At 50.9% G+C, this 22,945-nt stretch overlaps 1 protein-coding gene across 1 annotated transcript in view; it reads left to right on the top strand.

The window, feature by feature from the left end:
• plxna4 (plexin A4) overlaps positions 1 to 22,945 on the top strand; it is a gene marked incomplete at its 5' end in the record, with an annotated part of 79,809 nt that overhangs the window by 26,847 nt on the left and 30,017 nt on the right. The window contains 9 exons of the mRNA XM_047015561.1: positions 53 to 199; positions 1,380 to 1,614; positions 1,764 to 1,906; positions 4,543 to 4,811; positions 10,508 to 10,574; positions 11,366 to 11,512; positions 12,775 to 12,934; positions 16,778 to 16,881; positions 21,566 to 21,665. Coding sequence (XP_046871517.1) covers positions 53 to 199; positions 1,380 to 1,614; positions 1,764 to 1,906; positions 4,543 to 4,811; positions 10,508 to 10,574; positions 11,366 to 11,512; positions 12,775 to 12,934; positions 16,778 to 16,881; positions 21,566 to 21,665 — 1,372 coding nt within the window. The remainder of the gene's footprint in view (positions 1 to 52; positions 200 to 1,379; positions 1,615 to 1,763; positions 1,907 to 4,542; positions 4,812 to 10,507; positions 10,575 to 11,365; positions 11,513 to 12,774; positions 12,935 to 16,777; positions 16,882 to 21,565; positions 21,666 to 22,945) is intronic.

Genomic DNA, 22,945 nt, shown 5'->3' with positions numbered 1-22,945 from the left:
ATGATTCTCTGGCATTTGAGGAAGTGTTCTGACAGTGTCTTTGTTGTTGTAGGGGCGGAACTTCCTGCCGTCCACCAATAGCGGGAACGGCAGGCTGAATTACACGGTGCTGATTGGAGAGAAACCCTGTATGTTGACGGTGTCTGACACACAGCTGCTGTGTGAGGTCCCCAACCTGACCGGACGCAGGAAGGTGCTGGTACGTGTCACACACACACACACACACACAGGTACACACACAGACACAGGTACACACACACCTTTACTTCCCCTCTCTCACCCTGCCTTTCCTGTCATGAGTCACTTGCAAAACTGTCCAACAAAGTACAAAATACCCCAAAATGTACCTTTAAAACCAGAGGAAAAACGACAGCACACGTGAGACTGAAAGAGGGCGTGACCCCGCCCCCCTCCTGACGTCTGGTGGAGCAGACTGAGACTTAATCACATCAGGACCAGCGGTCGCTTGCTGCCCACTCCTCATGGCAAACAGGAGAAAACAACAAATAAGATTTCCATAAGAGGGATTAGGCTGCCGACAAACTCAATAACGGTTCCATTTGTGGTTCTGAGAGGGACCAATTTGAGGGACGGGCTGCTTCCTGCCCTGTCGGCCACCTGGACCAATGAGTGACAAGCTCCAGACAGAGAAGGCCACCAGACACATTACCATAGAAGAAGACAAACACAGACGGCTGCTAGGCTCTACGTCTGCACCGGCTCTCTGGGATTTCATAAAAGCCTTTTATAAGACATACTGTAGGAAAACCATTTCCTGAATTGTTGGTTCAGAATTGGGTTTCGGCTCATAAAAGCACTTGAGTTGGCTCTCCCATCACAGTGTGTTTGGTGTTGGTTTGCTTTTATTGCAGCTATCTGGCCACATCATTCGATCAAACTCTTGTTGATCGACCTATATGGTTTTGGGACACATGATATGACGTTGGGTATCGTGAATGAGATCATAACCCCCTCTCCTCTTCTCTCTCCTCTCTTATCCCCCCTCCTCGCTCCCCTCTTCCTCTCGCACCCACCCACCCTCCTGTCTCCTCTCCCCTCTCCTCGCTCCCCCCCTGTCTCCTCTCCCCTCTCCTCGCTCCCCCTCCTGTCTCCTCTCCTCGCTCCCCCTCCTGTCTCCCCTCTCCTCGCTCCCCCTCCTGTCTCCCCTCTCCTCGCTCCCCCTCCCGTCTCCTCTCCCCTCTCCTCGCTCCCCCTCCTGTCTCCTCTCCTCGCTCCCCCTCCTGTCTCCTCTCCTCGCTCCCCCTCCTGTCTCCTCTCCTCGCTCCCCCTCCTGTCTCCTCTCCTCGCTCCCCCCCCCTCCTCTCCCCTCTCCTCGCTCCCCCCCCTGTCTCCCTTCTCCTCGCTCCCCCTCCCCCCAGGCCCGTGTGGGTGGTATAGAGTACTCCCCCGGCGTGGTCCACATCACGTCTGACAGCCCTCTGAGCAGCACGGCCATCATTGGCATCGCCGCGGCCGGCGCCCTCCTCATCCTCTTCATCGTGGTGGTGCTCATCGCCTACAAGCGCAAGTCTCGCGAGAGCGACCTGACCCTGAAGCGCCTGCAGATGCAGATGGACAACCTGGAGTCTCGGGTGGCGCTAGAGTGCAAGGAGGGTGAGGAACTCCCCCCTCATGACACTCACCTGACTTGATTTGTCATTTTCAAAAAGTGTGGGTGGGGCATGTCCCATCCGTGTATGATGACGCCCCCGGGTTCGAATCCCCCCCGTCCCTCATCACGCATGTCTGCCCCCCTCCCTCAGCATTCGCAGAGCTCCAGACCGACATCCACGAGCTGACCAGCGACCTGGACGGAGCAGGTATCCCCTTCCTGGACTACCGCACCTACACCATGAGGGTCCTGTTTCCCGGCATCGAGGAGCACCCTGTCCTCAGAGACCTGGAGGTAGACTGCCCTGTCATAGACCTGGAGGTAGACTGTCCTGTCCTCATAGACCTGGAGGTAGACTGCCCTGTCCTCATAGACCTGGAGGTAGACTGCCCTGTCCTCATAGACCTGGAGGTAGACTGCCCTGTCATAGACCTGGAGGTAGACTGCCCTGTCCTCATAGACCTGGAGGTAGACTGCCCTGTCATAGACCTGGAGGTAGACTGCCCTGTCCTCATAGACCTGGAGGTAGACTGCCCTGTCCTCATAGACCTGGAGGTAGACTGCCCTGTCATAGACCTGGAGGTAGACTGCCCTGTCCTCATAGACCTGGAGGTAGACTGCCCTGTCCTCATAGACCTGGAGGTAGGCTGCCCTGTCATAGACCTGGAGGTAGACTGCCCTGTCCTCATAGACCTGGAGGTAGACTGCCCTGTCCTCATAGACCTGGAGGTATACTGCCCTGTCATAGACCTGGAGGTAGACTGCCCTGTCCTCATAGACCTGGAGGTAGACTGCCCTGTCCTAGACCTGGAGGTAGACTGCCCTGTCATAGACCTGGAGGTAGACTGCCCTGTCCTCATAGACCTGGAGGTAGACTGCCCTGTCCTCATAGACCTGGAGGTAGACTGCCCTGTCATATACCTGGAGGTAGACTGCCCTGTCATAGACCTGGAGGTAGACTGCCCTGTCCTCAGAGACCTGAAGGTAGACTGCTCTGTCATATACCTGGAGGTAGACTGTCCTGTCATATACCTGGAGGTAGACTGTCCTGTCATCAGAGACCTGGAGGTAGACTGTCCTGTCATCAGAGACCTGGAGGTAGACTGCCCTGTCATAGACCTGGAGGTAGACTGCCCTGTCATAGACCTGGAGGTAGACTGCCCTGTCATAGACCTGAAGGTAGGCTGCTCTGTCATATACCTGGAGGTAGACTGCCCTGTCATAGACCTGGAGGTAGACTGTCCTGTCATCAGAGACCTGGAGGTAGACTGCCCTGTCCTCAGAGACCTGGAGTTAGACTGCCCCTCGCCCTACCTGATGGGAAAACTATCCGCGTCGCTGTCGTTCGCCGTCACACGGTCTAATAGGAGTACGGGCTCTCTATTATCTGTGTCGAAGTCTCCATCTAATTTGTTTTGGGGAAAAAAGATAAGCTAAAAAGCTGATTAGCGTCGCAGTGGGTTACAGGTGAAATTGATGCAGCTGTCTTTAATGTTTGTTTGGTTGGCGCTCGGTAAACACAAGGTGAGATTTTCTCATTAGTCTCACCGAGACATCGATATAAACACTACCCAGCGATCAGAAGTGTTCCTTTGTTAATAATCCTGAAGAGTTGTGACACAGTGTTATTTGGTTGTAAGCGAGGACAAATTAGAAAAAAATACGGGAGAAAAGCGACAAGTTATTTATCCCTAACCAACGGTGATGGACAGTGATAATTGAATCAGCCGTCGTTTTCCATCAAAATGCGAGGCCCCATTTCACAGCCCCTGGGCCGGCTAGTCTCCTGCCTGATGAGAATTCCCCAGTAATAAGCTATATTAATGAGGTTTTAATTGGTATAAATGTCCGGCTATATGAGAAGTTGAATGTGATATCAAAGCATAATGAAAGTAGCATCGAGCTTGTCTCTGAATCCTGATGGCTAGTTAATTGTTATTGATGTCAGAGATGGTACAGTAAAATGGTGCCAATAACTCTATGCCTCTACTCTTGTTACCTCTCTCTCTCTCTCTCTCTCTCTCTCTCTCTCTCTCTCTCTCTGACCTTCCATCATAGTCAGGTGTTATAAAAAAGTGTTCTAACGGTTGTTCTGAGCTGATTGTGGCACATTACTGAACACCCTGTGATGAAGGTGTTTGTAGGAGCAGGAACAGGCGTTCCATGACAGGCGGGTGTTGAGGTTCCTCTACCAGCGCTCGTGACAGATCCCAAAAGAACAACATCAGTGGCTGCTGTTTATTAAAAACACTGAGGGAAGCACAGCTGACGGGCGTAAACGACTCAGGGACGACGGGAGCGTCGATCGAGGGGAATACACGTCGTTTCCACGTAGCGTTAGCTTGGCAGGAGCGTTTGATGAGCGCCGTCAAGGAAATGCAAAGTAGCAAGCTTACGTATTGTGTCTCCACCTCCTTTATAAAAACTGCAGAGACAAGTAGTGCAGTCGTCTGCTCCAGAGTCTCCGCTCCTCACCGCTCCTCACCGCTCCTCACCCCCCCCTCACCCTCCTCACCCCTCCTCTCTCCTCTCTGAGCCAGAGTCATTACCTCACTCGTTAGAGGGAATTAGAGCCCTTAATTGATCTAGTGGGATTATCAAGACTCCGGGTTCTGTTAGAGTGTGTTGCAGGTGTGTGTGTGTGTGTGTGAGGGGTTGTGTGGTGGGCTGGGTCATGTTAGGCCGTGTCCTGATTCATCTTAATTGTATCAGTTATTACTCTTTCCTATTTTGACCGTGTTTGACTATGTAACCATTGCATCTTTAGCTCTGGGTTAGCTATGGGTTAACTCTGGGTTAGCTCTGGGTTAACTCTGGGTTAGCTCTGGGTTAACTCTGGGTTAGCTCCGCATTAGCTCCGGATTAGCTCTGGGTTAGCTCCGCGTTAGCCTTAACACCTGGTCCTAATCTTGACCCCGTGTCCCTCCCAGGTCCCGGGCTACAGGCAGGAGCAGGTGGAGAAGGGGCTGAAGTTGTTCGGCCAGCTCATCAACAACAAGGTGTTCCTGCTGTCCTTCATCCGCACCCTGGAGGCCCAGCAAGGCTTCTCCATGCGCGACCGTGGCAACGTGGCCTCGCTCATCATGACCGTCCTGCAGAGCAAGCTGGAATACGCCACTGACGTCCTCAAGCACCTCCTCTCAGACCTGATCGACCGCAACCTGGAGAGCAAGAATCACCCCAAGCTGCTACTGCGCAGGTGTGTGTGTGTGTGTGTGTGTGCGTGCCTCTCGTGTCTCTAGCTTGCCCTTTTTCACCTCATTAGTAGAGGCCCCAGCTCTGGCCTCTCTCTCTCTCTCTGTCTAGGGGGGGAAGGACACCACATCACCCCAGCATCTGTATCTCTGTCTCTCTATTCCGCCCTCTCTCTGTCTCTCTCTCTCTGTCTCTATCTCTCTCTGTCTCCTTCTCTCTGTCTCTCTCTCTCTTTGTCTCTTTTCCTCTCTCTCTTTGTCTCTCTCTCTCTCTGTGTTTCTCTTCCTCGCTCTCTCTGTCTTTCTCTTCCTCCCTCTCTCTCTGTCTATCGCTGTCTCTTTTCCACTGTCTGTCCCTCTCTCTCACTATCTCTCTCTATCTCCCTCCCTCCCTTTGAGAGTGTGAATCACAGTCACTATGGTGCTCCTAATCATTTAAGCTTTTGAACAGCTGCCTAATGCTACAGCTGCTTTAAGTCTGTGCTGCATTGGACCCAGCCCAACAACAAACAACAACAAACACAGTCCTCATCAACAGTTGTTTGCTGTTTGTGTTTTGCAGCGTGCCCTCCACACACACGCTCTGTGTGAGAGGTCGTACAGTAGTCGTAGAGCGGCAGGCTGTCGTCTGAGACGGAACGATGAGTTTCATCACCCAGAGCAGCTCCCTCGCCGTGACATGTCGGATTAACTTCCATGACATTGAAAGGCTCGCTTTGTCTCTGAAAACACACAGTGCTTTGACATGCACATCATTAGAATATAATTATGATTAATTAGCGGAGAATCCAATTAAAGAAGCCGTAAAACCCCCTTTTGTGTAAAAAAAAAAAAGAAATAATTAATGGAAAAAAAATCTAAATAAGCGAAATTAAAGAAATGAGTTTCTTAAAAGCTCTGGCTCCCTTAGCAATCAACTCCTTCTTCCGTTCTGCGCTCCTATCCACGAGGCCCACTTCAGTCAAACACAGCCATATATGGTCAACCTGCCAAGAGGCTGTTGCTGTAATTCTGGTTACTCTGAGAGAGAAAAAGAAAGATGAATAAAGCTAATCTTCCTTGTGGTTACTGTTGCCGGGTGTTGCTGTGGCTTGCCTTAGCTCAGGGCGCATTGAATAATCCTCCACGCTCCTTCACAATTTGACAGGCGTGTCGTAAATACATCTTTCGTCTCCTCATTTCAATGATTCCTCTATGACTCCCCTTCCTCCAGGGCTAACTGACACACTGCCTCCATTGTTTGGGCCCATTAGAAACGGTACCTGTGTCTGGCTGTGTGTCGCAGCCCTCTGGGTTCAGCCCAGGTGAACCACAACACCTGACATGCACTGGACAGGTAACAATGGGCTTATTCACCAACGGTGTATGCAGACGTGTAGACAGACGTGTCATCCATGCGGAGAGTGATTAATGCTGTCTGAGGAAGGCATGATTAATGGCACCCAGAGATGAGCGCCCCAGGGCAGCGTGGGAAACAGCAGGAGGGCTCCTCAGGTCGTTTCCAGACACTCGGAGAGATGGTCTTGTCGCTGGCTCTTCCGCCTCACAATCACTTTCCTCCGATTCCTCCTCCTCCTCCGACTTGTGTTCTTCTTCTCTCAGTCTGTAACTCTCTCACCCCCCTACATCCCTCCCTCTCTCTACCCTGTTTTTCTTGATCACTAAATCGATGCTTAAAGTGGGTAAGCAGGGGTGTGTTTGGCTCCACTCTCCAGTACTATACACTCTCTCCCTCTCTCTTTCTCACCATTTCCAAGAACCTATCCTTCCATCGCTACCTCCTCCCCTCTCTCTCTCTCCCTCTCTCTTTCTCACCATTTCCAAGAACCTCTCTTTCCATCGCTACCTCCTCCCCTCTCTTTCTCTCCCTCTCTCTTTCTCACCATTTCCAAGAACCTCTCCTTCCATCGCTACCTCCTCCCCTTTCTCTCTCTCCCTCTCGCTTTCTCACCATTTCCAAGAACCTCTCCTTCCAGCGCTCCCTCCTCCCCCCTCTCTCTGTCTCTCGCTCTCTCTCTAGCGCCTCACCACATCCCATATGTCCTGTCTCACCCTGAACTGCAGCACCACCAGGCAACTCAACTAACAACAGTCCTCCTCAGCCATCTGTCGCATTCCTCCATCCCCGCTCTCCTCCGCCCTCCATCCCTCGCTCCTTCCTCCCTCCATCCAGCCCTCCATGCATGCAGAAATAACTAGCATTTTCCCTGCCCACTTCCAACTGCACGGTGAGAGACACGTGAGCAAATGTTGTTTCGGTAGACTCCCAGAAACACGACTGAAGTGGATCTGAAGCTTAGTGAGTGTGATGTGAGGTGGAGATGAGAGAGACAGAGAGAGACAGAGAGAGAGAGACAGAGAGAGACAGACAGAGAGAGACAGAGAGAGACAGAGAGAGAGAGAGACAGACAGAGAGAGACAGACAGAGAGAGACAGACAGAGAGAGACAGACAGAGAGAGACAGAGAGAGACACAGAGAGAGAGAGAGAGAGAGAGAGGCCAGGTTAGCTGTGTCAGTCGTGCCCTGGGAGTCCGAGCCACAAAATCTAAATTATTTGATTTAAAAAATAAATAATCTTTAAAATTATTTCGAACTGTGTCACCTCAGAACATGTGACTGTTGCAGACGACTCAATCCGAGACACAGCTGCCTGTTCTGTTAACCCCCCCGCGCAGGACGTGTTCTGTTCCCGGGGTCTCAGAGACAACCATCAACCAGAGCTGCTGGGGCATACCACTATGGAAGAAAGCAGGGGTGGACCTCAACCCCACTGGACTCTAGGAATACAGGATTTACAGTACTCAGTCACTGTCTTTGTACCTGAACACAGGAACTGTGTGAACTGGATAGAAATGGGAAGAAATGAATGTTATTACAGTATCTTCAATGACTCTGCGTTCGCGTTCTAACCAGTGAAGTCTCTATATGGCTGTTCTTAGGTATTTAGGTTCACTTTATAGTCCTTAGCCAGATGCTAGCACAGCTAAAGAAAATGTAATTGGGGACGTCAAAGAGATGTGCAAAGCTCCATAAAGTCGAGCTAAACCTCTTTTATTTATGAAGTGCAGCTCTGTGCCACACGCTAATGCTTCCCCCTGCACCTGCTGTCCAAGAACTCATTGGTTCCCGCCTCTGTGACAGAACGACAGGGTAATCAGGGGGAACTAAGCGCCAGCGCTCTCCCCGTCGCTCCGCACGCTCGCTGGGTGTCTGACTGTCTGCCAGGCGGGCACACCTTGCCAAGCCAGCTCCCTATGCAGCATTCTCTTACATTGCCTCACGTTAACTCGCAGTGATGTTGACCCCAAAACGTTGCTGATATGTTCCGGCTGTGGCTTGTGGCAGCCGGGTGACGTTGTGGGAACGTTGCGGCGGAGCTGAGGGGATGTTTTTGATCCTCTCTTTGTAGAGGAACTTTGATTGAAGACAAGCATGAGCGCGCTGCCGGGGCCAGTGCCAACACACATCATTACTGCGGGGTTCACTCCCTCTGCCAAAAACACACACAGGCTTCCAGGCACACACACACACACACTCTCATAAACACTTGAACTCAAATCTCTCTCACTGACAAACACTAAAACATACACTCATAAACACGATGTGTGGTGCGAGATGCAAGAGTAGGAAGTTGAGGGGGGAAGTTTCGACTCAGCCAATGGCCATTCTCACATTCTTCTCCTTCCTCTTGAGAACCCCTTCAGTTCTCCCTTCCTCCCTACAGTTCTCCCTCCTTCCTTCCTTCCCTTTCATCCTTTTATAGCTGTTCCACATTCATGGACATTGGGAGCATTTGTTATTGTTTGATGACGGTCCAGGGTGGGGAAGAAGGGTGGAGCGGAGCGGAGAGGAGAAGAGAGGAGAAGAGCGGAGCGAAGGACACATGAAAGATGAGACACGACCCTGTTGACCTCTCAGATTTACCGGCCGGGATGGGGGGGAAGAAGGGGAGGGGTCGTTGCTGTGGCAAAATGAAAAGTGCCCGCACAGCAGAGGCAGTAAGCTAATCCCCTGCAGGTGCTCTGCCAAGTCCGGCAGGGGGGTGCCAGGTCTGCCCATTGGCACAGCGGCATATCCCCCCCTTAGAGCTCCTCCAACCCCCTTTATCACCACTGAGGGTGTTTGAGGGCTGAAGCGGAGGGCTGCAGGTGGCAGGGGGGGGGGGGGGGCACGCACTCACATGCGCACACACATACAGAAATACACACACACACACAAACTTCCTACACACGTATACACACTCTTTACAAACACACACATACAGAAATACACACACACACACAAACTTCCTACACACGTATACACACTCTTTACAAACACACACATACAGAAATACACACACACACACAAACTTCCTACACACGTATACACACTCTTTACAAACACACACATACAGAAATACACACACACACACACACAAACTTCCTACACACGTATACACACTCTTTACAAACACACACATACAGAAATACACACACACACACAAACTTCCTACACACGTATACACACTCTTTACAAACACACACATACAGAAATACACACACACACACAAACTTCCTACACACGTATACACACTCTTTACAAACACACACATACAGAAATACACACACACACACAAACTTCCTACACACGTATACACACTCTTTACAAACACACACATACAGAAATACACACACACACACACACAAACTTCCTACACACGTATACACACTCTTTACAAACACACACATACACAAACACTCCTGACACACACAAAGGCCCCTAATCCTGAAATATTGATGCCCGCGGCCATGCCTCAATGAAAGCGAGGAGGGGGAGAAGGTTGGGCAGGGGGTGGAGGTGTGTGGGGGAGGGGGTGGAGGTGTGTGGGGGAGGGGGGATCATGGCAGATTACCCACGCTCCCCTGCTGCCTGCAAGAGGGTCGTTGCATTAAAGGACATCCGATATCCCCGCCTCTCTCCTTTCAAAGCCCCCCCCCCCGGCTGTTGTTGCTGTGTGTGCATTAAGCATTCACACCAGAACGTGAGCCCTTATTCCTCTGCCCCTGTTCACGGCAGCCCGAGCGCAGACCTGCAGACACACAGAGATGCCATGTAGGCCTATTCATTCACTTTCTATAGTAACTAGATCTAGGTGGCTGAGGTGAATGGCTGGGGACAAGTTCATAATGAGGGCAGTGTTATTACAGCAGCCCAGTCCCTCTCTAATGACATCAATCCACCGGGATCAAATAAAGGTTTTAATTGGTTTCCCTTGTATTAGGGCTCCGCATAGATTAGGGGCCTTCGGCGTGCCTGGGTACAAAAGCCAGGGCTGAACACTGAGGAGGGGGGCGGGGGGGGGGGGGGGGGGGGGGGTTGGAAAGACGTGCCAGCCAATTCATGTTTTCGCAATTATGTTTGTGTAACAAAACCCTATTCATTAGCGCAGTCATCGTTTTCTTTTTGTGGAATATTTTATGGCTGTGCCGGCTATCGCCTTGAATATTGATGTTAATGATAGTGTAAGGATCATGTTTTAATTCTCGTCTTTCTCTCTCTCTCTATCTCTCTCTCTATCTCTCTATCTCTCTCTATCTCTCTCTCTCTCTATCTCTCTATTTCTCTCTCTCTCTCTCTCTATCTCTCTCTCTATCTATCTCTCTCTCTCTATATCTCTATCTCTCTATCTCTCTCTCTCTATCTCTCTCTCTCCTCCAGGACGGAGTCTGTAGCAGAGAAAATGCTGACCAACTGGTTCACTTTCCTGCTGTACAAGTTCCTTAAGGTAAACATGCTTACGTACCTGTAAATCATATGTGAGATCAGCTCTGGACAGTTAATAAATCATATCTGTGTTTCCTAGCAAATATCCTCTTCCAGAAGTTATTTGTATGTAGTTCTGTACTGGATTGAAACAATTAGTAAGTGACCATCATCAAGGTCTTTGCTGATGAGTTAAATCTGCAATCTGTGTGGTAGTAAGAAACAAGGAGGTGTAGAATACCCCAAAGTGAGAGCTTGCTACCCTCCGCTCTCTCTCTCCTCCTCTCCACTCATCCTTTTCCATCAGACTGGAGGGAAGGGGAGACACTGATAGATAGCATGTCTCCTACGTGTGATGAACGACAGAGTTTGGAGAAGGGTTTGGTCGGGGGAGTGTGTCTTGCAAACATCACTCACCGTATAGCTATAAAAACTTTCCCAAACTTCACTTGCAAGTTCAACGAAGGTTATTTGGCAGTTGAAGTAGACTATGAAAATGGTATTCGTCTTCGCCACTTTGGGCCAGACATCAAATGTTTTGGATGAGATGGCTGTTGACCAATTTTAAACTTCAACAATCTCCCTCTCTCCCTCTCTCTTTCCCTCTCTCTCTAACTCTCCCTCTCCCTCTCACTCCTTCTCTCTTTCCCTCTGTCTCTCTCTCTCTCCCTCTCTCTTTCCTTCTCTCTCCCTCTCTCTTTCCCTCTCTCTTTCCCTCTCTCTCTCTCTCTCTCTCTCTCTCTCTCTCGTCCTCTCTCCCTCTCTCTCTCTCTGTCTCTCTCTAACTCTCTCGTCCTTCCTCGCTCCCTGCAGGAGTGCGCTGGAGAGCCTCTGTTCTCTCTCTTCTGTGCCATCAAGCAGCAGATGGAGAAGGGTCCTATCGACTCCATCACGGGAGAGGCCCGCTACTCCCTCAGCGAGGACAAGCTCATCAGACAGCAGATCGACTACAAGACTCTGGTGAGACGGGTCGCCGGGCTGGGGCGGAGACGGGGTCTGGGGTGGCAAGCAGACGGGATGTTGAGGGGGCCGTGAGTCACAACCGCCGCCGTCTCTCCGCTCGCCGTGTCTGACAGGAAGAGGGCACGGAGAGCTGACCTCACTTCCTGTGGTGACCTGGAGCTGTCAGTGAGGGAGGGAGGGGAAGATGCTGAGTGCAGCGATGACACGCACGAACTCTCTGTTCCTCAAACTGTTGTTTACCAGTTTCCTTCCAGTCTGTTCCGCTCCACTCTGCATTCCTGTCCTCCTCCTCGGTGACCTGTACAGTCACCAGGGAAAGGCCAGACATGGAGAACACTGTTTACTTTCTCCCTACCTACCTCTCTCTCCTCCTTCCCTCCCTCTCTCCATCCTCTCCACTTCCATTCCCTCCATCTCTCCCTCCCTCCCCCTCCCTCCTCCATGCCTGCACCAGAAATGAAGACTTAGTGAAGAAAGGCCCCAGGCTGGTTTGTAGGGACGGAGACAGAGTTATTTCTGCGGTCTACCAGACGCCTTCCTCTCCATCAATCTGCCCCTCTCCCTCTCAAAGGATTGATGACTCAGGCTTTTTTACAACACCTACTTATTTGCCAACGGTTGGGCGTGTAAAATCAGAGTAGTCCAGCATGGGCCTATAAATGGTTTAATCGTTGGCTCGGTATAAATCTTTTTCTTCTCGACCCCATAATTACAATATGTCAGAAGAAAGTGAAAGTGAGCAGGGTGGAGATGATGATGGTGATGGTGTTGATGATGGTGGTGACGATGATGGTGACGATGATGATGGTGGTGACGATGACGATGGTGTTGATGATGGTGGTGACGATGATGGTGACGATGATGATGGTGGTGACGATGAGGATAATCAGCCACCACTTAACAGCCGTCTCCTTTCCCTCAGTTACACGCACAGCTGGGGAAAGACACAAAATGGCCGACCATCAATCAGTTGCTCAGAATTCCCACCATGCAGAAGTTTGATCACCATCGTCACACGTCACAGCCTATGTCCCAGTTCGAACCTTTGTTCACAACGTTTAAACAAGGTTTAATGATGTTGGTAGTGTAACAGGAGGAGCTCCACCCTACCTACTTTGGTGTGTCATTCCTCTTCATATTTTATTCTGTGTCCTTTATTTGAATTTCCTCTGTTGTTTTCTTTCTGTCATCTCTGCTGCTTGTGACCCCCTAATGTCCACGCCTGGGAGTCGATAAGGTGTCGTCTTGTGCGTCTCCAGGTGGTGAACTGCATCCACCCCGAGAACGAGAAGAGCCCCGAGATCCAGGTGAAGGTGCTGAACTGCGACACCATCAGCCAGGTGAAGGAGAAGATCCTGGATGCCATCTACAAGAACGTCCCCCACTCCCACCGGCAGAAGGCCTCCGACATGGACCTGGGTAAGACTCTCCGTCCTCATTGGTGGAGCTTTCGGGTTCAACGTCACATGACCAGGAAGTAGCGATGTGTGTGAGCCCGTTTGCCTTCCTAAAGCATAGCCCCTTAAACTGAAACAAGGGGAATTCGTTCAACAATCTTGTGCTCTTTGGCTGTCCTGACAGTGGCCATCCTCACTGAGACGACAAAGTGGTGTCTTCTCTAGACCACCAGGAACCTCCTGCACACTTTCTCCAAGGACTCAATGTTCTTTTAGGACCTAACTTTAGACCAATCAAAGCTCTGCCACTGATGGTCTGAGTCGAACGATTGATCTAGTAATCGATTCAGGCGCCCTGGGATCACAAACTCACTGTTCTCTTTAGTTTGAGGCGACAGTCTGAAAAGGGATTAGCCTGTCTTTCACTCTCTGCTGTCCAGGAAGTGTACAGCACCATTTGTCAATTGGTTGTACAGCAGGAAGCTGTATTTCCAGACATTTAATTGGCCGGTAGGCATTTTTTGGTGTATTGAGGAATAACATGCTGATACACACCCTCGGAGTCCAATTCCACAACAATAACAAGGAAACGGTCTCCAGATGAACCTCCCTCATAAACTACATTTAACTCCCCCTCCATCTCTCCCCCCCCCTCCCCCCCCCCCCCCCCCCCCCCCACACACACACACACACACACAGCAGAACCCCTGATGCTGTAGCCCCTGTCTGCCAGCGTTGCCAAGAGAGAGCCATAGTCTTTATGGTTTAATATATCAAAATTGAAAATTGATTATTTTTTTCCGGGGCTCTGGTGTGTTTTAGTAATAGCATATTTATAACTGAGCCCAGAGCTGATCGGAAGGTGGAGGAGAAGGGGGAGGGGCTCCGTCGGGAATTTCCATCTCTGATAAGTGAGGAGATTGGTTTTGGTCGTTTTGACAAGCGGCCTGGTGTGAAATTGTTTTGCAACCTTTGCCTCGCCTAGCTTTATCTGTGTTATTTTATTATTGTTTTATTATTACAGAGGATTTGAAATAGTCCTTAGGAGACACCGTCGGTGTGTGTACAGTAACGTGTTTCTGTGAGACGTGCCCTTAAGGGCTGCGTTAAAAAGAAATAGGGTGTCTTTTATATGAAATAATAGACAGAATAAAAAGAACTAGAAAAGAACAACACTTTGATATGAAGGGAGGCACCGCTGCAGTCAACAAGCCCCGATCTCCAGGGTACACACACACACCACCAGCGATCTGTGGGCCTGATAGAGGTAATGGGATTGTGCCAGCTTCCATCTTGCTGCCTCTCCCTGAAACAAATTGGAGTGGAGTGTTTCTGAAGCAGTCAGGTATTGTTTTTAATTCCCTCTGCTGCATCCTGCTCCCCCGGGGGCCTGGGGGGGGGGGGGGCAGGGGGGGGCAGGGCATGAGAAAGCAGCGTGCGAGCCCATTATGTGGGTGTGTATACTGTAAATGCGAGTGCCATACATATTGGTTTGTGTGTGCTCGTTTATTTGAGCTAGTGTGTTTACATGTTCTCCTGGTGCCTCTGTCCCAGCCTCCCTTCTTGGATAGATCTCTACCAGAGCCCCAGTCTCTCCCAGCCCTCCCAGAAACCCTTATCTGTTCTCCACTGTGGAGTCACAGCGAGGACAACCAGGAGGGATTTAGGAAATCGGGGCAATCTAGGCTTGTTCCCTTTTCTCTTCTCTGAGTTATTTTCTTCTTCACCTTTCTTCTCTCCCTCTCTTTCCCCTTCGTTCTCTTGTCTTTGTTTGTCGCTCGTCCACTGGAGACTCTTCATTTGCATGTTTATAGAAAAACATACTGTACCAACTAGTCTGTTCCTGGAGATCTGTGGATGGACAAGTTATTCAGGTGATCCTCCCAAGACCTGTCCCATCAGCGTCTGGGTGATTGCAGCTTTGTTTGGTGTCGTTTGTGACTGGAAGAGAAGAGTGGGCGACTCTCAGAGACACCGCTGCACATAGCGGATTGGTGTATCTGATAGAAAGTAAACAATGGGAAAATCACCTCCTTGTTTGGTCCTTGATGGAGGCTGTTTTGTCATTGAAATTGCCAGAATGTGCTTTTATCTCACAGGGACGAGGGCTGTTGTCTTGATGCCGCTGTGGAGGGGCTGGATGGAGACGGCTGGGTGTGTTCCTCCGGGTGGTGCAGAGAGAGAGAGAGAGAGAGAGAGAGAGGGATCTTTCTGTGGTACATAGTAAACAACCACACTGTGTTGAGGGCGGCAGTGAGTTTGAGGAAGTGAGGGCTGTGTTGTGTTTTGTAAAGCTCTCTCTTGAAGTTGCTTTGGATAAAAGCGTCTGCTAAAATGCATAAATGTTGAGGGCAGCGGTGAGGTTGAGGAAGTGAGAGCTGTGTTGAGGGCAGTGGTGAGGTTGAGAAAGTGAGGACTATGTTGAGGGCAGCGCTGAGGTTGAGGAAGTGAGGGCTGTGTTGAGGGCAGCGCTGAGGTTGAGGAAGTGAGGGCTGTGTTGAGGGCAGCGCTGTTGTTGAGGAAGTGAGGGCTGTGTTGAGGGCAGGGGTGGTGGCTGGCTCTGAGCTTCCGTGGGTCTTCAGGTTCTCTCTGATGCCCCCAGCAATAACAATAAGAGTGGGCTCAGCAGGAGGCTTAGCACGGTCGATGAGGTTGTGAGGAGAGGAGGTTTGGGGGGAGGGGGGGGGGGGGGTCTGATGAAAAAGGAAGTGCTGGCCCCTCAGCTAGTGGCTGTAATCACGGCCATCGATCGGGCTCTCCGAGAGAGGGGCCCCCGCTACCTCCGACAAAGCAGTGAGAGAGTGATTAATTTTCCTTTCCTTTTCTCTCCCACTATCTGGAGCTGCATCCTTTCTTTGATTTCTCTGTCTCTCTCTCTCCCCTCTCTCCCTCTCTCTCCCCTCTCTCCCTCTCTCTCCCCTCTCTCCCTCTCTCTCTCCCCTCTCTCTCCCCTCTCTCTCTCTCTCTCTCTCCCCTCTCTCTCCCTCTCTCCCCTCTCTCCCTCTCTCTCCCCTCTCTCCCTCTCTCTCCCTCTCTCTCCCCTCTCTCCCTCTCTCTCCCCTCTCTCCCTCTCTCTCCCTCTCTCTCCCCTCTCTCCCCTCTCTCCCTCTCTCCCTCTCTCTCCCTCTCTCTCCCCTCTCTCCCCTCTCTCCCCTCTCTCCCTCTCTCCTCTCTCTCCCTCTCTCTCCCCTCTCTCCCCTCTCTCCCTCTCTCCCTCTCTCTCCCTCTCTCTCCCCTCTCTCTCCCCTCTCTCCCTCTCTCCCTCTCTCTGTCTACTTATCCCCTTTCTTACTTTGTGTCCCATGGCCAGATAGCGATAGTTTGTCTCAGAATGATAAGCTTACATAAAGATTGCAGAGTCAATCCTCTCATAACCTCTCTCTCACACAACATTTTGTTAGAGATAGTGACAGCAGCTTTTGTTCTTTTGACATAACACAGTAAAGGGTTTAAACCCAGGAGGGCTAGATGCTGCACCAGGTACATGAATGTTCAGCAAACCTCTACACTTCTCTAAACACTACTCACCTCTAGTCCTCCTTGATATTTTACGGGATCTCAGATCAGATCTTAGCAGATGCACAGCTGGTATGGAGCTCTGGTTAACTGTTTGTACAGCGTAGTGTTCGCTACAGGTTTGAGGTAGCCAAGGTTTCTTCAATTTTTTTCTCCCGTTGGGAGTTTTTCTGGGAGATTTTCCTTGTCTTCCTTGAGGGTTTAGGTTGGTTGAGGGGCAGTTCTATGGGCGCATGTAAAGCCCTCTGTGACATGCTTGCGTTTAGAAAGGGCTATACAAATACATTTGATTTGATTTAAACTGTGGAGGTGTCGGTGCAGCTCACTGTGTCCTTGTCCCAACCTACAGAGTGGCGTCAGGACCGCGGCCAGAGGATCATCCTGCAGGACGAGGACGTCACCACCAAGATCGAGAGCGACTGGAAGAGACTCAACATGCTATGTCACTACCTGGTAAACGCATCTCGCTTTCCACAACAGCTGATTGTCTTTAACACACTCACATTAGGAAACCATATGTATGACGCACACATATGTTGGCTTCTCTGCGGTGTGGATGGTTCGTGTGGTGGTTTGGACTGTCCAGGGGTGGGTGGGATGTCATTATAAACTAGCAATCACAAGATCCGATGTATTTCGTGGTCAGATAAATCGACAGGATAGAAACATGGCTGAGGTGATTTCTTCCGGAGTGTTTTGATGATATGGATGGTGGCCTTCCCATGAAATTCATATTTCATGAAGTCTGGACTAAACCCTGAAAGCTCATTCCTGCTCCCTCTGGCTCTAATCAGACAGGAGCTACCTGGGCCCAGGCTCATACATGTTTCATTAAATATATTACCTCGCAAAGGTCTCCTTCTGAGAACACACACACATTCATCCTGTCATACTCTCTCACTGACTGCATAGACAAACAACACAGGCATTCTGACACACACACACACACACACACACACACACACACACACACACGTGGTATGTACACAGAGTACATTTTCTCTCTTAAACACACGATCATGTCCGCACATGAACATGTTCTGTTTCCCTCACATGCACTGCTCTCATCAGACAGCCAGAAGGTCTTCTTCTTTTGTTTATTCTCTTAACTGCTTCCCTGCTCCATACCTCAGCCCCTACACTCGCTTCACTCAGCCACGACCTCTCACCCTCTCGCTCAGATCACACACAGACACACACACCATGTGTGATGGGATCTTTGCCAACATTGCGTTTATTTCCGTGATGCGCCGAAAGAAGTGTGTTAAAACGCTAACTTGTTATGATGACGTCACGGTGTGCAATGCTGCCTGTGATTATGACATCACGGTGTGCAAAGCTGGTTATGATTATGACATCACGGTGTGCAAAGATGGCTGTAATTATGACATCACGGTGTGTAAAGCTGGCTGTGATTATAACATCACGGTGTGCAAAGCTGGCTGTGTCTAGGTGGAGGGAGGGGAACTATAGAGTATTAAAGTGAGCCATGTTGTGTTGTGTCTGTGTTGTTCTGTTTAGATGGGGTTCCCAGCATGCCCCTGTGTAAACACACGCGTTTTCAGTCATGTAGCGCGCATGTAGATCTACTCATGCCGTTTGATCATTTACACTGGGTGCTATTGGGAGTCGTGTAACTGTCTGTTTTCATGCTATCTGACATTTATGATGGGCGAAATCAAAGGAATATGGGATTAATCTAAACAGTCGTAAAGGCGTGTGCGCACGTGTGCATGTGTTTAAACCCCCCAGCCAATGGAGGAAGAGTTTCTGAAAGTGTGCGTTGATATGATGATGGCTGACATCGTGGTAAGAACAGTGTTTTAGATCTGAAAATGAGGATCTGGGTAGAACAGACCAAAAGGAGATGGACTTTGAGATATTGTCAAGACGCACAATGAAACGAGTAGATTATCTTGAGCCTGGCAGCATCCTTTCATGTCGAAGCCCACTTAGAAAAACCGAGAATAGTATTAATGCGTTTGATTTCAACCTTTCCGTGAAGAATCTCAAACCGTTCTATCACAGAGCACTAGCTATCCATAGCGTTGCCATAGTTACGCTACGGTACACAAAGGAAAAAAAAATTACGGTGTTGGAAAATTATAAACCGTTCAGAATCTTTCAGAAACCCCAATAATTACAGATTTTTGTCTTGGCAATTACATGTGTTGGGAGAAACCATCAATAACCATCAATAGAGGCTATCACCTTTATATTCATGAGTACCTCCGCTCTCTCCAAGGGGGATATTGGTATGTGATTTCTCCGTGACCCCCCAAGCCTCCCTAATAGACTCTCCTGTCAGAACACTTCCTGGTCATTTAGAAGACGCAGGATTTGATTGACAGGACCCCCCACCAGTCAGCAGCAGGGAGAGGCGGAGATAAGGGCAGGAGAGAGAGCAGCCAGGGCCAGCGATGGGGGTAATCCCTCTGTCTGAGGAGAGGAGATACCATCTGAGGACTGTCTCACACATCCACCAATGCTCAAAAGAGAGACGGACATTCAAAGCGTTGTCGAACGCTCCTCAACGGGGTCACGCGCAAATTCAGAAAGTTGACGTACATCAATAAGGGGAGAAACGTTTACATTCGGATGCACACACACATACACACACACACACGGGTACAGCACTCCATGTCCTGGGGGGTGAGAATCCAATATGGCCACAAGACTCCTGGTCAGAGGAGCGCTGGTGCTGGTCCTCCAGACTGCTGGTCAGAGGAGCGCTGGTGCTGGTCCTCCAGACTGCTGGTCAGAGGAGCGCTGGTGCTGGTCCTCCAGACTGCTGGTCAGAGGACTGGTGCTGGTCCTCCAGACTGCTGGTCAGAGGAGCGCTGGTGCTGGTCCTCCAGACTGCTGGTCAGAGGACTGGTGCTGGTCCTCCAGACTGCTGGTCAGAGGAGCGCTGGTGCTGGTCCTCCAGACCGCTGGTCAGAGGAGCGCTGGTGCTGGTCCTCCAGACTGCTGGTCAGAGGACTGGTGCTGGTCCTCCAGACTGCTGGTCAGAGGACTGGTGCTGGTCCTCCAGACTGCTGGTCAGAGGACTGGTGCTGGTCTTCCATACAGGAGGACTGATGGAGCCGCCCACACTGCTCATTAGAGGAAACAGGAAATGGTTTGAGTGGACTAAGCAGTCCGGCTGCCATCCCAAATAGTTTTTTCACTCTTTTGGAAAGAGAGGGGGGGGGGGGGGAGGGGGCTGGTCCTGCCGCTGTCTAGATTAAATGTCACAGGCGGGGAGCGTGGGCAGAGGCAGAATGGATTAGGTGCTGATTGGAATCGGAGATGAGATAATGAACACAGAAGTTAATTCTTTCTTTTTTTTCTTTTCTCAGCCGTGTGTGGGAGTGAAGGAAGGGGAGGGGGGGAGGGACAGCACCTTATCCTTGACACACACATGCCAAAAAACGACATCAATAAATGGTTCCTCCAAGCTTGTTAGCGAGTCAGGGTGAGGAGATGTGGGGGGGCTGGGGGGGGGGCTGCAGTCGTCCGCCTCGTTGTCAGGGAGGCCTGCTGTGGAATTAAAACTCAATATATCCTCATTAGATTATACGTTAGTTATAATCCTCCGTCGTCATGGTGAAGGGTTAATCCCAGACTGCAGGCTGTTGACGTCTCACCAGCACAGCTCCATTGATGCGCTCCATTGACTAACGTCAAGTTCCCTCGGTCGTGTTTGTCCTTGTGATGTCCTGCAGATCCCCCCCCCGCCTGTCTTGTCGTGACGCTCTCCAGGCACAGACCTCGTGCTCTCAATAGAGTCAGCCCTCATTCTGTCATCTTCATTCGTTTTTATCAAAGCAGCCCAGATGGACACATTGATTCCGATTCTGTCAGAGGAAAAAGGGGGTGAAAAATACAAGTTTGATTTCCTGTTTGGAAACATGAGCGTCGTAGCCTCGAGCACAGCTCTGATATTCAGCTAGTCTGCTCCGTCCATCGCAGTATTCCTCCTCTCTCCTCCTCTCACCTCCTCCTAACCCACTCCAGTCCAGCTCTCTCGCCCCTTGTCCGTCCACCCTCTCTCTCCTCTCTTCCTTAATCCTCTCTTCCCAATATGATTTCCCCGAACACACACACACACACACACTCTCCCTCATTCCTCATTTCATTATGCCATGTAGACAACAAGCAGGGTTAGTGACGAGGGAGCATGTTTTAGGGCGCAGGGCCCCAGGGTACCAGCCTTCAGGGCCTTCTGGCTCCTCTTCTGATATCAACACATTATACACAAGGAGCAGGGCGGGAAAAGATGGGGAAATAATGTCATAATCAAATGAAGCCCCCCTCCTCTCTCTCACACACATGCGCACACACACATGCACACACACACACACACACACACCAGGACCCTCCTCATCCCTTTTCCCCATCCAGCCCTCCCACTCTATCGTAAAGATCACTTCAATTAACCCTGTCTCAGCCAGAGGGGATGTGGGTGGGCTTATGCAGACTAGGGGAGGGGCGAGGGGTTAAGGTGTGGAGAGAGGGGGAGGGAAGGAGGGAGATGGAGGGCTGTGCTGAGGGAAAGGGAAGGGGGAGAGGTGGGGGGAGGGAGGGAGTGATGGGGGGTGGGTTGGGGTGGGGGGAGGGGTCAAGGCACTCTCCCAGTTGTTGTAATTGATTCCGTTCCTTGTTGATTGGGGGTTTGGGCCCTCTCTCTCCTCCCTCCCTCTCTCTCTCCCTCTCTCTCTCCTCCCTCTCTTCCTCCCTCCCTCCCTCCCTCTCCTCCCCCCCCCCCCCTCCCTCTCTCTCTCTGAGTAATGGTATTATTGAAAAGGGAGCCTGGGATGTCCCAGCCCAGGGCTGGCCTAACATTAACACACACTCACACACACACCCTGTCACTCAACGTGTGTGTGTGTGTGTGGGGGGGGGGGGGGGCTGAACTGCAAGCTAATTAAACCTCCTCCCCCCCTTAGCCTCCACACTGTAATGGATGATGTGAAACATACATGCTGCCACCTTTCACGTAGGGCGTCATGATCCATGTCTCGTATTACTGTCCCAGCTCTCTTGAGAGCTGCTGTTCACAAGGCCTGGAGTTGGACGAGAACAGACGCTGCTGTTGGTTGTTGTTGGGGTGCTGAAGCTAATGGGTGTGTGCTGTGTTTTGTCCTGTGTGCAGGTGCCTGAGAACTCTGTGGTGGCTCTGGTCCCCAAGCAGGTGACAGCCTACAATTCCGTCAACAACTCTACTGTGTCCAGAACCTCCGCCAGCAAATACGGTATGACTCACACACGCACTCACACACGCACTCACACACACACACAATCACACACACTCACTCACACACTCAGGTAGACACAAAGTGAATTCCCTGTCGCACCCTCTCCTGCGCCAGGTTTTTAATTATGTTTACAGCCATTGCAAAAACCCTTGTCTAAACTCCCTGTCAGCGTCCCCTCCAGAGACCATCCTGCAGGGGGCACTAGCCATCCCTCAAACATGGCTCCACCTCTGACACTACCACAACAACGATTAGCGAGACCGCACCCAGCCTCCAGGCGGGGTTAGCATTTAGCTAGCATTAGCCAAGGTATCACCCTTGGTAACAGGTAGAAAACTAGGCCCCGAGTGGTGCTAAACTGGACCGGAGGGAGGGGAGGGGACTGGGAGAGAAGGATGGAGGAAGAAAAGGGGAAAGAAAAGAGAAGGACATTGCACTCTACTCGTCTCGCCAGGATTCCAGACAGCCCCCCCCCCCCCCCCCCCCCCCATCTGTCACATCTCTGTCCTTGTTCTGTTGAACCTGTGAAAAGCCATCCAATCCAAACCCTGATCAAAGGGAGTCCGGTGCGCCCGCCACAAACACTTGAGACACATCAAAAACGCCAACTAGCGTTATGAGCATTGCTTCATCTCCATACCATCTCACCTCACTCTGCCTCGCCAATCAGAACACAGCAGCAGAGAAGGGTGTGAAAGAAAGGGAGGGAGATGGAAGGAGACAAAATGCCACACATCTCTTCACTTTCTATGGGAATTGACTCAAAAGAGAGAGAAGCACTTCATCACGGGCCAGTAGAGCCAGCGAAGAGAGACTTTGAACTCCCCGGAACACAATGGACCCAGGCTGGAGTCACGACAACCCCAACCTGCTGCTCGCTGGGAAGGAGAGGGGGAGAGAGGGGGGGGAAGAGGGAGGGGGGGGGGGGAGCGGGACAGAGGGAGGGGGAGAGAGGGAGGGGTGGCAGAATATGTATGACACAATCAAGAAGGAGGGATGGAGATCAGAAGGAGAAAGGAAAGATGCAGAGGAAGGTGTAGAGAGGCACAGTGAAGCGTGGCCTTAGAGGATGGCGATGGGGGGAAGCGAGAAAAAAGAAAGAAAAACCCCTGTAAGGACTACGTAGAGAGGAGGCCAGTGCTGGGTGACTGGTTAAAGGAGAGAAAGGGTGGAACTGAGGATGATTGATGGAGAAAGGGGGGTGTTACAAACCTTCTTTCTCAATCAAGCAGTGTCTGGCAAGTAGTGTTTCAGAGAAGATGCTATGTGTGCAGAAA

The sequence above is a fragment of the Hypomesus transpacificus genome, unplaced genomic scaffold (genome assembly GCF_021917145.1).
Source record: "Hypomesus transpacificus isolate Combined female unplaced genomic scaffold, fHypTra1 scaffold_306, whole genome shotgun sequence".
NCBI classification, from domain to species: Eukaryota; Metazoa; Chordata; class Actinopteri; order Osmeriformes; family Osmeridae; genus Hypomesus; species Hypomesus transpacificus.
The sequence above is the reverse complement of the archived record's forward strand: the minus strand, read 5'-3'. Positions and strand labels throughout refer to the sequence as shown.